The sequence below is a fragment of the Culex quinquefasciatus genome, chromosome 2 (assembly GCF_015732765.1).
Source record: "Culex quinquefasciatus strain JHB chromosome 2, VPISU_Cqui_1.0_pri_paternal, whole genome shotgun sequence".
Taxonomy (NCBI): domain Eukaryota; kingdom Metazoa; phylum Arthropoda; class Insecta; order Diptera; family Culicidae; genus Culex; species Culex quinquefasciatus.
In genome coordinates, this window is record NC_051862.1 from 217,717,432 (window position 1) to 217,734,259 (window position 16,828).

Consider the following 16,828-nt stretch of genomic DNA (forward strand, 5'->3'; position numbering starts at 1 on the left):
TACTTTCAGCGTTGGGGTGCAGGAAAAATTTCAAGTGGATTATGAGAGGAAAATGTGTTATTTTTATAAGTTTAAAGTTATCATTATTTATTTTTCTAAAATTTCAATCCTAAATTTTTTTTACATATTTTGCAATCTAGATTTTAATTTATCATTTTATAATTTTATGTTATTACAAAACAAAAGCACAGTTTTTTTCTAATCCGAGAATGCAATTTTTAAAATATAAATCAAATCTCAATTTATTTTTACAAACATTCAAAAAATTACAAATACTGATAGCAAATTCATCAAAATTAAACAAAAACTAAATATTAAGAAAATGTAAAATAAATGTAACCTACTGATAAGGCAAATTGAGCAACAGACATCTAACAATACTATATGTATTATTTACATATTTTATCGAGAATCCATAAATTCTCTTTTTGTCAGTTAAAGCAAAAAAGTTGTTTTAAAAAAATACTTTCAAATTCGATATTTTGATTCTTTTACAATTGAATAATTATCAAGATTTTTTTTACATTTTCAATTTTGTGTTTTTTTATTTACATGGAAACTTGTCCATGCATCCTGTTTTAAAAGCCATTTTTTATCATTAGTTTTTCCATATTCGCAATTCTGTATCTACAGAAACAATTTTCTTATGAATTTGGTGTCTTCAGCAAAGTTGAAGGTTATGACTAGAACTTATCAGAAAGAAACACGAAAAAATCCCACACAACAAAAGTGCACCGATTTGGCTAAAAATTTCACTAGTCATATTTTGGCCCAAAAAGAAGCCTGATTGAAAACTAAAAACTCTAAAAAAATATCATGTATTTTTATCATACAAAGCCATATGAGCCATTTTTTTGCAAAATGGATCACCCTGATGGTGCAATCTGATCTGAATTTTAAAAATTTGGAAAAAAAATATTTTTGGAAAAAAATTCTAAAATTTTGTCCAACAAAAAACATTATTTTCGATTTCAACTTGAAATTGAAGAAAATGTTTGGGTTGATTGTGGAAGGGAATTGGCCAAAATTGAAAATATTTTTGTAAAATTTTAATCTTAAAAAAAACATTTAAAAAATAGAGTGCAACTCTACACATTTTTTGTAAATATCTCCAATTGCGGAATACAGGCTTTCTATGAGATTTTATTCGAAAAATGTTCTGTTTTTTACAATTTAAAATGCTTTTTGCAAAAAAAATATTTTTGGAGAGCTGAGAAAATTTCCTTACACAAATATTATTTTGACTTTGTTGATCGGACTGCTGGTTGCTGAAATTTTCTGCTCTTTCTAGTCAAAAATAATTTCGAAATTTCAGAAACAAGAGTAACCTTTAAAAAGGAAAAAAATGTATTTTTTAATTCAAATAATTTTTAAATTTTGTGATTTTTTTTATAGCAGAAAAATTCAGTTTTATTTTTTTTAAGCTTTCTCAGCTTTTCAGAAATATTGTTTGCCGGGTTGATTTCAAATTGTAAAACATTAACATTTTTCTAAAATATTATCCTGAAAATGCCTATTACTGGTGCAAATTATCAAAAAATGTGTAATTTTCGGTTGGAAATTAAATTTTTCATCATTACATAATTTTAAAATTAGTTTAGCTAAATTTTAATTTAAAAAATATCATCTCCGATGCCAGATTTTGCATCAAGAGATGCCATTTTTATTCCCTAAAATATATTTAAAAAATCAAAAATTCAAAAAATATTGTAACTCATAAACTACAACCTTGCCGAAGAAGATTTTCGAACAAAAACAGACATGACCATTTTGTATGGACAACCCGCAAAATTTCATGGGAAACTATTTTTGCAAAATGGCATGACAGGGAACATAGATTCACTTAAATTAAAAAATACAAAAATATCGATTTGCGAAAACGTACAGAATTGTTCATTTTGCCTTTTCACTTAACTAAATGATATTTTTATTGTTTTTTATTTTTAGAATTGTTACTGATAACGTTATAACTTATTTTATGTTTCACTTTTTGCTATATGTTATATTCAAAAATTTGATTCTACAGTTTTGCATTGTAGCAAAATCCTGATCCTGGTAAATCAAACAAGTAAACCTTCTGAAACCCATCATAATTAAAAAAAAAAAGATTTCCATTCAAAAACACATTTTATTTTTTTTATAAAACTTTAGACAAATAGTTTTGTTAAGGGATTATTGATTTTGGCATTCTGACAAATAAAACAATAATTATAATTAAAATTACAGGCAAGAATTTTAATATTCCAATCAAAAAATAAACCTCGAAAAATGCATTATACACCCGTACAGTTTATAAGCAATCATTGGTTTTCAAAAATTGTATGATTTGACTGAAACATTTTTTTGCGAAAAAAATCAACAAAAATCATAAGATTTTAAATTAACCCCGTACATGCTCAAAATGATTGTAACCGCAGGGGAATGCAGTCGAAATAGATTTCAGTTGATCAAACTTGAATTTCCATTGATTATTTGAACTTTTTCCAAACAAAACTTGTTTGCCCCCTGATTTCTCGGGCAGATTTTGAATGGGGAGGAGGCGGTGGGGGAGGGGGGCTGTTGACAAAATTTTAAATAAAATTTTTACAAGCCTAGGTCCCCAAGTAACATTTTTTTCCAGGAGTTCTACAAGAGCTCTTCAAGATAGCTACAGCACAGCAGTTTGGACCGCGGTAGGATAAAACTCTCTTCAAGTACTCTTCCAAACTCCTGAAGAAGTTTTGAAGAGAATTTTATCCTACCGCGGTCCAAACTGCTATGCTGTAGCTATCTTGAAGAGCTCTTGTAGAACTCCTGGAAAAAAATGTTACTTGGGTCATCAAACAATCAAAACAGAAGGATTGCCTATCACATTTTAGACTCCGAAATAAACTTAAATTTCCCACAGTGCCAAAAAATCACAAAACGTCACCAAAAACCCAAAACCTTCCTATTTGACCAGCAAAACCAAACCCGTTTCACCAGTGCAGATCCGGTTCCAAGTCCGATGGTGTTCACCTTATTTTTCATTCAAGTAGCCAGATCTTGCCGCACCGAAGCTCCCCTCCATCTAATGATGAGAAAGTGGCCAACGCTCCGCCGGTACAACTCAATCTACGAATCCATTCACACAAACTGATTGCTTGGTTAGCCACAAAATGGAATTTCAGAAGCGCTTCACCACGAAACGAACGCACTCGACTCGACTGCGGTTGCCTTAATTAATTCGGAATGGGATTAGCTTGGTGAGGGACCAGGCGTCTCCACTGAAACAATTCAGGTTCGTCGCTTGGTCGTTTCACGGTGACTTGAACAATTCCAATTAGTTTTTGCTCAAAGTGGAAACAATCGACAAAGTTTTCGTTTCAAGCAAAGTTTGCACCACCCTTCTCAAGAAGGTCATTTACTAGAGTACTTGCTAACAAGCTAGTCGAGTCTTTTGATTCTTGAATGCAATTAACACCTTAATGAAGTAATTGCTATCCGACGTCGAGTTTGCAAAAGTTTTAATTTTCTGTTTCTTCTTCACTTTTTTTACAGACAATAAAAACAGAAGCAATTGAACAGAGCAGAGTAACAGCGGGACTCACCAGGACGACGACAGGGTAAAAACCTTGAAGAATCAACACGTCACTTAAACAGTAAACAGAGCAGAACTAGCAGGTCTAGTTTCGGAACGCTCTGAAAACGGTAGACGCGTTAAGAAGAAGAAGAATCAGTAACAGTAAGTTCAAAAGTAAGATAAACCAGTCAACATGAGCAGCTCGAGACACGCGTTCTACACCGTCGAGGTGGGCGACACCAAGTTTACCATCCTGAAGCGATACCAGAACCTGAAGCCGATCGGATCCGGTGCCCAGGGCATTGTCTGGTGAGTAGATGATACTTTTACTTTTGGGGGACTTGTCACATCATCAAGAAGAAGGTGAAAATTAGCCTTGAAGAGAATTTCTAAACGATGGAGTACCATGCGTCTCCACTGAAAACATCAATTTTAAGTAAAATACAATGCGTCTCCATCAAACAGTTTTCCTCCAAACACATTGATGGAGACGCGTAGTATTTCAACAAAAAATCAACAATTTTAGAAATAAAATAAAAATCTCAAATCACATTTGGTTTCATTCCACCTTGGTGGTTCGGAATTGGATCCAGCGGGAAATGCAACCCTTCTCCTTGGCAGTCAAATCACATTAGCCAACAATATCATGGGAAGAAAGTGCAGTACTGCTACATGTCACATATAGTTTACTGGTTTCCGTTTCCAGATTTTTACTGAGGATGCGTGCACTGGGAAGAAATAGTTTTTCGTTTCAGGTGGGACGCGGATAACTTTTATCGAATTTGAGTGGGAAGGAAATCGGAATTGGATGAAATTGAAGCAGAAAAAGTTGATTTTGGGAAGATATATCGCTTCGAAGGAAATATTTTTTTTGTCATTTGAATCCGATTTTGGGAAAGATAGATGCATGTGAGGAAAATAAATTGCGAAACATTGCTGTATAGAATTGATTCACCTAGTGAAAAAGAAGACATCATTTCTAACAACAGAATAATAAAGAATAAAAAAGAAAACATCATTTCAGCATTTGTATCTTTTAAAAAAGTTTATATTTATATATTGTTAAAAACATATTTATTATCAATAAAAGAGCAATATCAGATTACCTTCAAACTAAGTGCAATTCTTGAGTTTTTTTTTTAAGGGTCCTGTAAACTATTGTCTTTCATATGTTTATAGGAACCATTCAAAAAAAAACTCAAGAATTCAAATTTATTTGTCTTAAGCAACTTGATCGTAGATCGTTTCAAAGAACATTTTTCATCGCTCTTTTAGAAGACTAAACGTTATTTGAGAAAAAAATAACTTTTTACTAATTTGAAAACAATGTTTTTATTTCATCAGAAACATAAGGCAAATATTTTTTAAAGTTTTTGTCACCCCCCACCCCTTCAAAATTGGCCTGAAAAATCAGGGGGCAAAAAAAATATTTTTACAATAAACATCAAAATTTCAATGAAAATTCAAGTGCAACCAACTGAAATCAAATTAAAATACATTCTCCTGCGTTTAAAAGCATTTTTAGCATGTTTGGGTTTATTAAAAAATCTTATGATTTTTTGAAAATTTTCGATGCAAAATCTTTTTTTTCGATACAATTTTTGTTTTTGTTAGATCTTAGATTGGCCTAAGTGCAGACAACTAATGTCAGTTGAGTTTAACACGTTTCAATTGATTTGTCATTAACTGATAAAAAAAACTATTGCTAAAAATTAAACTCACCTACAAAACATTAAGATACCGTAGAACGAAGATGATATGCTGACCATGTAGAATTATCAATTGATTTTTTTTAACTTTTCTACTTTTTATTGTATGCTTCATGACGCCTTGCATAGTGCTCGTTTTTTTTTTTTTCAAAATTCGTTTTATGAATTTTTTAGTGGAAATTTCGGACCATTTCTTTGTTCAAAGGTCGTTATTTTGGTTGCAAATCAAAAGCTATTCCAAAAAAAAAATTAACTTTTCTTCTTTTTATTCTATGCTTCATGACGCCTTGCTTAATGTTCGTTTTATTTTCAAAATTCGTTTTAAGAATTTTTTAATGGAAATTCCGGACCATTTTTTTCAAAGGTCGTTATTTTGGTTGCAAATCAATAGCTATTCCAAAAAAATAGCAAAAAAAAACTTTTTCAAAATTTGTTTTAAGAATTTTTTAATGGAAATTTCGGACCATATTTTGGTTGCAAATCAAAAGCTGTTCTAAAAAAAAAATGTTGACTTTCCATTAAGGCCGTTGCAAATATTTTTTAAAGTTTATGTCAATTTTATACAAATCAAAAGCTATTCAAAAAAAAAATTAGCACTCAAAGTAGATTTTTTTACTATTGATATACCCCCTAAGAAAATTAAAGAACGCATTATTTTTTTTCCACGATAATTTAGCAAATGATATTTGAAAAAAAACATGTTGTGTGTATTGTAATGAAAATTTAGGCTCAAAATTTCAAGGTCATTGTTTTACAAAATTTTAAATAACACTTTAAAAAACTTAACTTAGATTTTTCGTTATTTCTAATAAACTTACGAAATAAATTTAAATAAGTTTTTAAAATAGATCTGAAAATTTCACAAAAGAAAAAAAATATTGGAAAATGTTAAAATTTCCGAAAACGGCGCAATTTATAAAAAAAAGTCGGTAAAAAACTTTTTGATTGCAAAATTGATTTTGCCATTTTGTTTGATTTTGCATGATTAAATTTTCGATATTTTTCAAAAATCACATTTGTTAAAAAAAAAACATCTCTGGATCCAGGTTTTGCACCACCATACAATTTGGCTCAAAAGATGTCTTGTTGAATATTTCGAAAATTTTAAATATGTGCTTTTTGGGAACCCAACTTTTAGTGAAAAAAGACTCCAAATCGATCAGAAAGTCCCATCTCAAGATACAGATTTTCATATATTTACGTACCGTCATCTTGGGCGAATCGGGACTACAGTCTGAATAGGGACAGCAGGTTTTAGAGAACTTTAAAGCTTTAAATTTGGAAATCGATGCACTAGTTTTGTTAATCTGTTTCTGTTCTATCTGAAATCAATCAAAAACATCCAATTATTGTACAGTAATGAAGATAATATAGATGTCCCAATTCGCCCCATGTGTCCCTATTCGCCCCAGATGTCGGTATCCATTTTATATGACCAGCCTGCAAAAATTTTTGAAGACATTTATGGAAAAAACTTATGATGCAAAATTGCTTCTTGGGACATAGAGAATGTATGGACAAAGATTTATCTAAACTTAAAAATCGCGAAATAATTTGAGAAAATCTAGGAAACTACTCAGCATAAACATAAATTTCAAATTATTTTCAGTTGATTAGGCATCTACTTCCAGTACAATTTTGAAGTTTTCTTAAATAAAAAGTCATTTTTCGGGCCGACATATACCTCGAAAATTATTTGCAACAGCCCTTATATAAATTTACTCGAATTTACTGACTGATTTTAGAGCATATTAGACTAAAAACTAAAACTAAAAATAACTAAAAAAATTGCGGTGATGCTGAAGAGGTAATATCGTAACGTGAACTTAAAGTTGGTTCAACAAAACTATAAAATGTGATATTTTTCTTTTTTTTCCCTCAAATTACTTCCAAATGAAATTTGGGACGTTCAATAAATGTTATAGTTTAGCATCTTTAGATCAATAAATTAAGGATTTCAAAAATGTTTTGAGCATGAAAATTTATATTTTTTAAGACACTTAATTGAAATCATTTTATTTCTCAATTATTGATATTCTACTCCAACGAGGTTTGATGTTTGATTAAAAAGGTGTTTTTCTCAATTACAACATCCGAGAAAGAAGAAGATGCAATTCAGAAATTACTCACTTTTTTACCACGGCTCAAAGACCCTTTGAACTGACTTCAAGGAACGAATTGAATTGACAGCAAGCTCATTAAATTTAATGATAATGTTGCGCATTCCTTTTCATGACTTTTTTTCATCTACCACGATGAGTTCAAGAAGTCGACCAAGAGTCTGTTTTACAATGTTCTATTTCGCAGAATATAATTTTCAATTTGATTCAAATTCAACTGCTTCAATTTGATACCATCCGCAATGATTCACTTCTGTTGAACTTGGCCAGAAGCTAGAGTCTTAGTCTTGGCGCCACTTAAGTCCGCCAAAGCCACGAGAGTGGCATTGTTTGTAGTTCTATTTGCTCCCATCGCAGACCGACTGGACCGGTGGTAATCTGGACGAGAATCAACATGTCAGCAAAGGCTTAAATCGGGTCTTGTTTGCCAGGCAGTCTTATCATATTTGATTAAAGCTAGCAGGTGAGGGCAATACCTAATGCTTAAAGTTGAATGCTAAAAGTAAATTTTTCCTCAAAGAGATGTCTTACTTTACAGCTTTTTTAAAGCTTAAAGTCATGCTCTACCAAGCATAGCTTCCAACCAACATTTCCACAGCTTTGAAGTCAGTGCTGCCAACTTCAAAGGCTTGAAAAACCTCTACACCACATTCATGGGGCTTACTTTTCCTCCCCATTTCGCCTCAACCCCTTGGGAAAACGGGTGAATATTTATGGTAATTAAACCGTTATTGACTGGTTTCCCAATACCGAAAGAAAAGGGTACACCTTAATCAATTTTATGCCCTCCAGCATAATGAATTTGAAGCGCCCCCTTTTCTCGGTCGTTCACACTCTCCTTCGAGAAAATCGCTGAGACTTGGGGTGTGGGTTTAAGATTTGCCAGGGCACTATCCTCTTAAAAGCATGCAAACTTTCGCCCGATACATCTCGCAAGAAGTAAAGTCCACGTCTTAATAACTATCCCTGAGGGGGTGGATGGAGAGCAAACTTCGACAAGCAGATACATCTCAATTGAGCTGAGAAGAGAGCTTTCAAAACGTCACCCTAGCAGGAGATATCGAAAATCGTGTTGATAGCAGGTTCCATTGTTTGGTAAGATTTTGAGAAGAGTGGAGCTTTTAGCCATTTTGATCTTGGCTGAGACATCTCACTTCTTCTATTATTATATGCTGAACGAACGAACGAGCGAACAAAACTGCGTCGTCTGCTGAATAGTGCGACATGCTGTTGGTGGTAATCGATATCTTGGGTATTATAGCGTGAAAGATGGCAGGATTAGTTTCGTATATTAGCATATTTGATGAGCGGGATTAATTTGGCAGATATTTTGCTTGAGTGATGAGCAGCTTGTGTTGGGAGTTACTGACACGAAGGACAAATTGGTTTGAAGGATCAATTTCAAAATTGAAGTAGCTGTTTTTTTTTAGTTTTTCCTGGGCACGGTGAGTGGTCGAACAGACAGAAAATTCACTTAAATTAAACACATCCATTAGACTTCTTTTTAATTTTAATTTTGAATCAAAACCTTGACCATTTTAAAGTCTGCAAATATTAGATAAATCCGCTTTTAATTGATCAAATTGTATTGTAATCAAAGCAAAATGATATAATTTATTGATGAAACTCTCCCAAAAAAATGTATTTAATTAAACCATTCAATCTTTCAATATAAATCCAATTCACTCTCCATTTCCACAATTGTTCCCCTAACTGAAAATTTCTCGATTGAACCACCAATCACTTCTAGTGGGTTAATGGGGCTTATTATCCTTTTCTAACTCCAACTGTGGGCTGGACAACAAAATCCACCACGATTAATTAGCATTCAACTATCGATCCATTGTTGTTGACGCAGTTGTTGGAAATATGATAACACTCTAACTCTCTCCCTGTCCACTTCCGTAGACAGAGTGGCAGACGGTCCAGTCCAATCCAGTCAGACGGACAGACAGACCGAGCCTCAAAGCTGTGATCAAAGCGCAGTCAAGTGCGATAACCTTTTAATTACTCTACCACGCTGTACCTACGCTGTGTTTGCGATTAATTACCATTTCCAAATGCAGTTTGCACTGCGAGGAAAGCTGAATCAATACAGTGTCCATTTCCGGCTTCATTTGGCATAGAATACTGCATTTGCTTCTGCGGATGCTTCTGATGCTAATGCCATCAACGTAATTGGATATCTCTGGGTGGTGCTGTTTGTTTGCACTACTGCTGGGAATTATAGCAGATGAACTAAGGACGGCAAGGAAACTCAAGTTTATAAGCCAAATACATCGTTTTTTTCAAGATTTTTTTTTTCAAATTGATACAATATCCAAAAACATTTTACTCAATTGTGTCAATTCAAATAAGTAATTTGAACAAAAATAATCTGAAAAAAAATTAACGGAAGATTATGACAATTGTACATGTGGCTGATGTAAAATAACATATTTTGTTTAACCACAAATCTTTCATGAAGCATTTTCACCTGTTAAATTAATTTTTCCACAATTTTCTATAAAAAAAAGCAACACTTTTTTTAGTCTATATTGAGCTAATATTAGAGATAATTTCTAATTATCCAATTTTAGCACCTTCCAAAATTCACACAATTTTTACCTGTGTAAATATTTTTTATATTTTTTTCCTACAAAAAAGTTTTACGCAATCGTCCAAAAATATTAGCTTCCAAAATTTCTTTGAATTAATGCACAAGAAAAAAAAATCATGGTAATATTACATCTGAGAATGATAACATCTTTTATGTCAGAAAAATGTATAATTTTCCATCAAAAAAATTGTAAATGCCAATTTTTCACCGGGAACGAAGGGTGACCGAGGTGACAAGGGTGACCGAGGGCTGACGTCGCACTTCAAGGGCGACCAGTTCCCGGCCGGCATCATCGAAGGGCCACCCGGCCCTCCGGGACCAGCGGGTAAGACTCAAAACATTATTTGTTTAAGAAATTTGACAGATATCTGGCAGTGCTGCCAGTATTGTTGATTTTATTCCGATTATATTAAAAAATTATTAAATTATTTAATTATTTAATTTTTTAGTTATTTAATTATTTAATTACTAAATTATTTAATTATTCAATTATTCAATTTTTTAATTATTTCATTATTTAATTATTTAGTTATTTAATTATTTAATTATTTAATTATTCAATTATTTAATTATTTAATTATTTAATTATTTAATTATTTAATTATTTAATTATTTAATTATTTTATTATTTAATTATTTAATTATTTAATTATTTAATTATTTAATTATTTAATTATTTAATTATTTAATTATTTAATTATTTAATTATTTAATTATTTAATTATTTAATTATTTAATTATTTAATTATTTAATTATTTAATTATTTAATTATTTAATTATTTAATTATTTAATTATTTAATTATTTAATTATTTAATTATTTAATTATTTAATTATTTAATTATTTAATTATTTAATTATTTAATTATTTAATTATTTAATTATTTAATTATTTAATTATTTAATTATTTAATTATTTAATTATTTAATTATTTAATTATTTAATTATTTAATTATTTAATTATTTAATTATTTAATTATTTAATTATTTAATTATTTAATTATTTAATTATTTAATTATTTAATTATTTAATTTTTAATAATTTAATAATTTAATAGTTTAATAATTTAATAATTTAATAATTTAATAATTTAATAATATAATAATTTAATAATTTAATAATTTAATAATTTAATAATTTAATAATTTAATAATTTAATAATTTAATAATTTAATAATTTAATAATTTAATAATTTAATAATTTAATAATTTAATAATTTAATAATTTAATAATTTAATAATTTAATAATTTAATAATTTAATAATTTAATAATTTAATAATTTAATAATTTAATAATTTAATAATTTAATAATTTAATAATTTAATAATTTAATAATTTAATAATTTAATAATTTAATAATTTAATAATTTAATAATTTAATAATTTAATAATTTAATAATTTAATAATTTAATAATTTAATAATTTAATAATTTAATAATTTAATAATTTAATAATTTAATAATTTAATAATTTAATAATTTAATAATTTAATAATTTAATAATTTAATAATTTAATAATTTAATAATTTAATAATTTAATAATTTAATAATTTAATAATTTAATAATTTAATAATTTAATAATTTAATAATTTAATAATTTAATAATTTAATAATTTAATAATTTAATAATTTAATAATTTAATAATTTAATAATTTAATAATTTAATAATTTAATAATTTAATAATTTAATAATTTAATAATTTAATAATTTAATAATTTAATAATTTATTAATTTAATAATTTAATAATTTAATAATTTAACAATTTAATAATTTAATAATTTAATAATTTAATAATTTAATAATTTAATAATTCAATAATTTAATAATTTAATAATTTAATAAGGTGGATCGAAGTAGCCATGCGCGAGACCGGACGTGAAATTTGTTCGGTGCCGAAAATTTGACGTTTTCTTCCGTTTAGAGTTATTTTTCGTTGGCAAATTCCAAGAAAGTTTTCGATGATTTTTTTCGGATTTGTTTTTGCTGTAAGTGAATCTACAAGCTGAAGACAAAAGTGAAGCGCTGCATGATTTTTTTCGTGTGGCGTAACGGGAAGGATTTCCGTTTGGTTCCAGCCGTTCCCGGCAAGGCCAGAAGTTGTTCACAACCCGCGGATGCCTGGATTCGATGATGTTCTAGTGAAGCAACAGCATCGTATTCGATGTATATTCGGTTTGTCGAATGCTTTGGAGACCCTTGGTGAGATCTTTCCCTATGTTTGTTTTTGCTAGATAATTCATATTATATTCTATTTATCAAATGCAATATCCTTCCTACTCCACCCCATCTACCATAACCTTAATTCTATAAAAAAAAATAAGGAAAACATAAAAAAAATTACCGACTTCAGATGTAAAAATACACATTCATATCAGAAAATTTAATTTTACATCAGAATCTAAGTAACATTACAACGTTGACAAGTAATTTTCGTCTTTTAATTTGTTTTTTTTTTTACAAAACAAGTAAGAGAGAATATTAACACCAACGAATTTTCAACTCGCCATATGTTTTACATTCTTTAACTGCGAAATATCATCAAAATCGGTGAAAAATTAACTGCATAAACAAATATATATGGCAATATTACATATGTGGAATGGTGACCGGTTTTTGATTAAAAATGTGTAATTTTACATCAGAAACTGGTGAAGTTAGTATCAGTTCCTGTTGAATTCCACATTTTTAACACATTGTTTAAGTAAAATTTCTCAAACATCAAACTCAACCCTCTAAAACAGACAAAATAGCTAAACATGGAAGATTAAAAATAATCTCTTCATGTGTGATTTAACACAAATTTGGATTTCGAAACATACTTGAAATTATTTAAATATTTGTAAAATTCATTTTACACAGATTGTGTTCATTAAAAATGTGCAATATTACCTCAAAATTGTGCAAAATTTCAGCAGTCACCTGATATTTGTTACACATAAATAAATGTGAAATTACATGACAATAGAAAAATTAACAACTTCATATTTTAAAACAGTTCTAAATTCAGATGATGCAAAGTGTTAAATTGCCGGTCAAAATTTGACTGTTTTAAAACGTTTTAAATGTCGTTTTAAATGTTAAATTATGTTCAAAATATGAATACACCTTTTTGGAGTAAACTCTCATATTGATAAATTCCAGATAAATATTACAAAAAATTGATTTGAGAAAAATCTGATGCAATAATACAAATCTTTTTTTATCAAGCCAATTTCCAACTAACTTTTGAAAGCTAGATTTGGGATTAATAGAATGATTGTCAATTTTTTTCCAAAATCTTTTCTCAATACATTCCATTCTTTCAAATATACTTGTTAAACGATATTGATTTAAACTCAATGCTAATTGAAACAGTACCTAATGAAAATTCAGTAATATATTTCCCAAATATTTCCCACTTTTTAAACATCCTAAGGAATATTAAAAATATCAATTTTCCGGAAATCATTTCAACATATTGTGGCAAAATCAGCTTTCTTCGTTTGTCCCTTTCTGGAACCTTTGGGAGCACAACACATCAATGCATCGAACCATAACCGTATTCGGCACATCATTGGTCGAAAATTCAATTTTGAGCTTCTGTGGAAGAAAGATTATATCACCGAGCAGATTCGCTCCCTTTTTTCCAAAGGTCCTTCCGCCTACACACTACCATCTTCACCAACACAGCCACAGTGTAGCAACCGTTCAGTCTGCGTGTGTGTGCAGTTTGAATAGTGATGAAAGCCGGTATTTTTCACTTCCCAAAATAGATCCTTGAATTGGGTTACAAAGTGGGAGTGGGATGTTTTTACAGGATTCTTTTATTAGGGGGTTTTGTTGTTGCTCGGTATAGCTGTTGAGCTTTTTTTTATTGCTAGGGAAATTCACAATCATAACAGTTTCAATTGAATCTTTTTTTAATTTGTTTTTTGTTTATTTTCTCCCTTTCTTTTTAGTTGATTCGTTTATGTTTTCATTAGCTCATCATTTCTAAACAAAAGATAAAAAAAAAACTATAGGAAGTTTAAATAAATATTTCAAACCCATTAACCAAGCAGGGTTGCCAAACACCCCCGATCACATATCACAAAACTAGTAACAAATAGGAAGCCCCAAAAAAAGGTTGCCAAAATGAGTCACGACAGTCCGGCAACGGCCACAATGGCCACCACGGCCACCACGACCTCGTCCGTGACAAAACGGTACGAAAAGTACCAATTTGGGGACACCGAATTTGAGGTCCCCGTCCGGTACAGCCGGCTGGAGGCGAAGGGCTTCGGCGCCCAGGGGATGGTGTGGTAAGTGTTTGAATCCTACTTCCCCGCCCACGCAGAATCCCGGTGCAATTGCAAACCACATTAACCATTCATTTGCTTTGTTCAGCATGGGTTGGGTACACATATGTTGCATGTGACTAACATTTAACCGTTTTGTGATAACTTAAAATAAAGTTTCAAACGTTATAGTATTCATTCGAGGAAAGGCAAATATAACACTGTTGCATTTCTAATTTCATATTCATTTAAGTTTTTATTAACAATAAAAGTAGATACTAGGAGAAATTCTTGTATCTTTGCAGGTTAAGCACTCACTCCTAACTCCATCCAATTTACTGATATTCACTATTTAAACAACTAATTTTGCAAAACTTTTATTAGAAACTTGCTTGCTCACTTCTTATTAAACTATTTATCATTCGGTTTCAGTTAAAAACGCTTTTAATGAGCTTTAACCAAATGTCAAAGTGCTGATATGGCAACATTAGAGGCACACTGGAATTAGATGCTGTTCCCCTATTTAGCTGTTGATTCCATGGAATTAATCATATAATGCTTCAAATAAATAAAAAGATTTGTTTTAATTATTCTCAATTCTTAAAAAAAAAATCAAATTGCATTTGTTTAATCAACTTTAAAGTTTCTTTTCCATTTAATCAACGACACATTTCATTGACCTTTTTGTCATTAAAAATCAGTTATTAGATCTAGAACTACTGATAGAAAATCTTGAACAAACAAGTTGCTGATTACAATAATTTTTTTTTATTGAAACATTTTCATTAATTGGTGTTCAAAATGTTAAAAGCCAATAATTTGATTTAACAAAATATTTTCGAATATGTAGAATTGCGATATTAAAAATTATAATTTTTGGAAGGTTAAACATATTCATTTAATAAAATTTTAATTAATTTTTTAGTCTTAAAAAATCATTTTAAACATCATTTAGGTTTCCCCAAAAAAGTTGAAGTGTATTCCTCCTCTAGCTGAAGCCAAAAGTGAAGTTAGAAATTGTGATTTCATCCATAATAAAAAGTTGTAATGTAAAAATGGGTTTAGTATAATTAAAAAAATATTTTCTATCAAAAATATAACCACTTTACAAAAGAAAACTTCAATCTATTTTTTTTAACAATGACATTTAATTTATTTTTAAGTCATCTGAAAAAATAACATTGAGAATAATTTTAATCAACTTTGATACATATTTTAGTTAATTTTTGATCTAGAAATAGAAATATCTAAAGAATCTTCTCATTATTGAAAAACCACAACTTTTAATTTACCAGTAACAACTACAGTCCAGACTCGATTATCCGATGTTATGATTATTCGAAGTTCGATTATCCGAAGGTTTGTATGGGACTTCGGATAATCGAATCATGACCAAAAAAAAATTTTTCGTATTATTTTATTTTCTTACTTTTAACATTAAATTCGAGTTCTGTGACCTTATTTTAGTCAGATTTGAATAGTTGATTGCCTATTTAATTAAAAAATGCATTTTTTCATTATTTGAACACCGCCATTTTGGCCGCCATGTTGGATTTAAAAATTCTAAATCACTTTAACGTAGTTTAGGGGTCATACCTAAGCTCAACCATCATAAATAAGACAACGAAATTTATTTTTTCGAAGTGAAATTTTTCCCAGCCCTTCGGATAATCAAGTCTGAACTGTAAATCTTGTTTTCGAATTAAAAAAAAAAAGTTTTGTTTTGAGGAAGTCATTTTGAGCTACTAATGCTTTAATTAATTTATTGTTTTGTTACTGTTTCATTTTTAAAATTGTGAAAAAAGAATTCATCTTGTTCAGATTTTATTTTTATTGCAGTTTTGACCTAATCAACAAGCTCCACATATTATTGTCGAATTTTAAAATTGTATAAATTGATGTTCTTGATAATTCATGAAGCACTTCTTGTAATTACATAAAATTCTTCATCTTGAAAAGCAATTTTCTGATCGAATTGGTGTCGAAGGAAATAAGTACATGAAATTTCGCAAGGTATGTAAGGCCGTTGCAAATATTTTTCAAAGTTCAAAGTGAAAACTGAAGTTAAATCAACTGAAAACAATGTAAAATGCATTTTTCTGCATTGATAATCATATTTAGCATGTTTGGGCTGGATTTAAAATATTTTGAATTTTTATGAAATTCCAATGCACAAAACCGCGAAAACTTTTTTTTCGCGAGAAATAAATTTTTTGCCAATACTTAGATATTTTGAAAACTAATTATTGCAAAACAACTGGACAGGTGTATAATGCATTTAAAAACACTTTTTTCATTCTAATGTTGCTCGTAAATTCAATTTTTAAACTTTTTTATTTTTTTGCCCCCTTCTCGACTTTCGTCAGAGGCGAGGGACATAAACTTCAAAAAATATTTGCAACGGCCTAATTATATAAATTTTTGAAAAAAATTGACATGTTTTAGGGAACAAAAAAATACATCTTTTGATCTTCTTTGCACTATGGATTCAAAACCTTATTTCAGAGACATTATTTTTTAAAAATATTTTTTGAAAAAAAAAACGATAATCTGCCTTTTCCAAAAAAAAATCCTTTTAAAAAGCTAAATCAAAT

At 29.3% G+C, this 16,828-nt stretch overlaps 1 protein-coding gene across 2 annotated transcripts in view; it reads left to right on the top strand.

Moving 5' to 3' along the window:
* Positions 1–3,523: 3,523 nt before the first annotated feature.
* LOC6032182 (stress-activated protein kinase JNK) overlaps positions 3,524–16,828 on the top strand; it is a 29,544-nt gene continuing 16,239 nt past the window's right edge. Inside the window, exon 1 of one of the 2 annotated variants that reach the window (XM_001842775.2) lies at positions 3,524–3,850. In XM_001842775.2, coding sequence (XP_001842827.1) covers positions 3,735–3,850 — 116 coding nt within the window. In that variant the 5' untranslated portion in view covers positions 3,524–3,734. Of the gene's footprint in view, positions 3,851–14,039; positions 14,259–16,828 lie in introns of those variants that run through there. The other variant, XM_038253907.1, reaches the window with a different exon arrangement.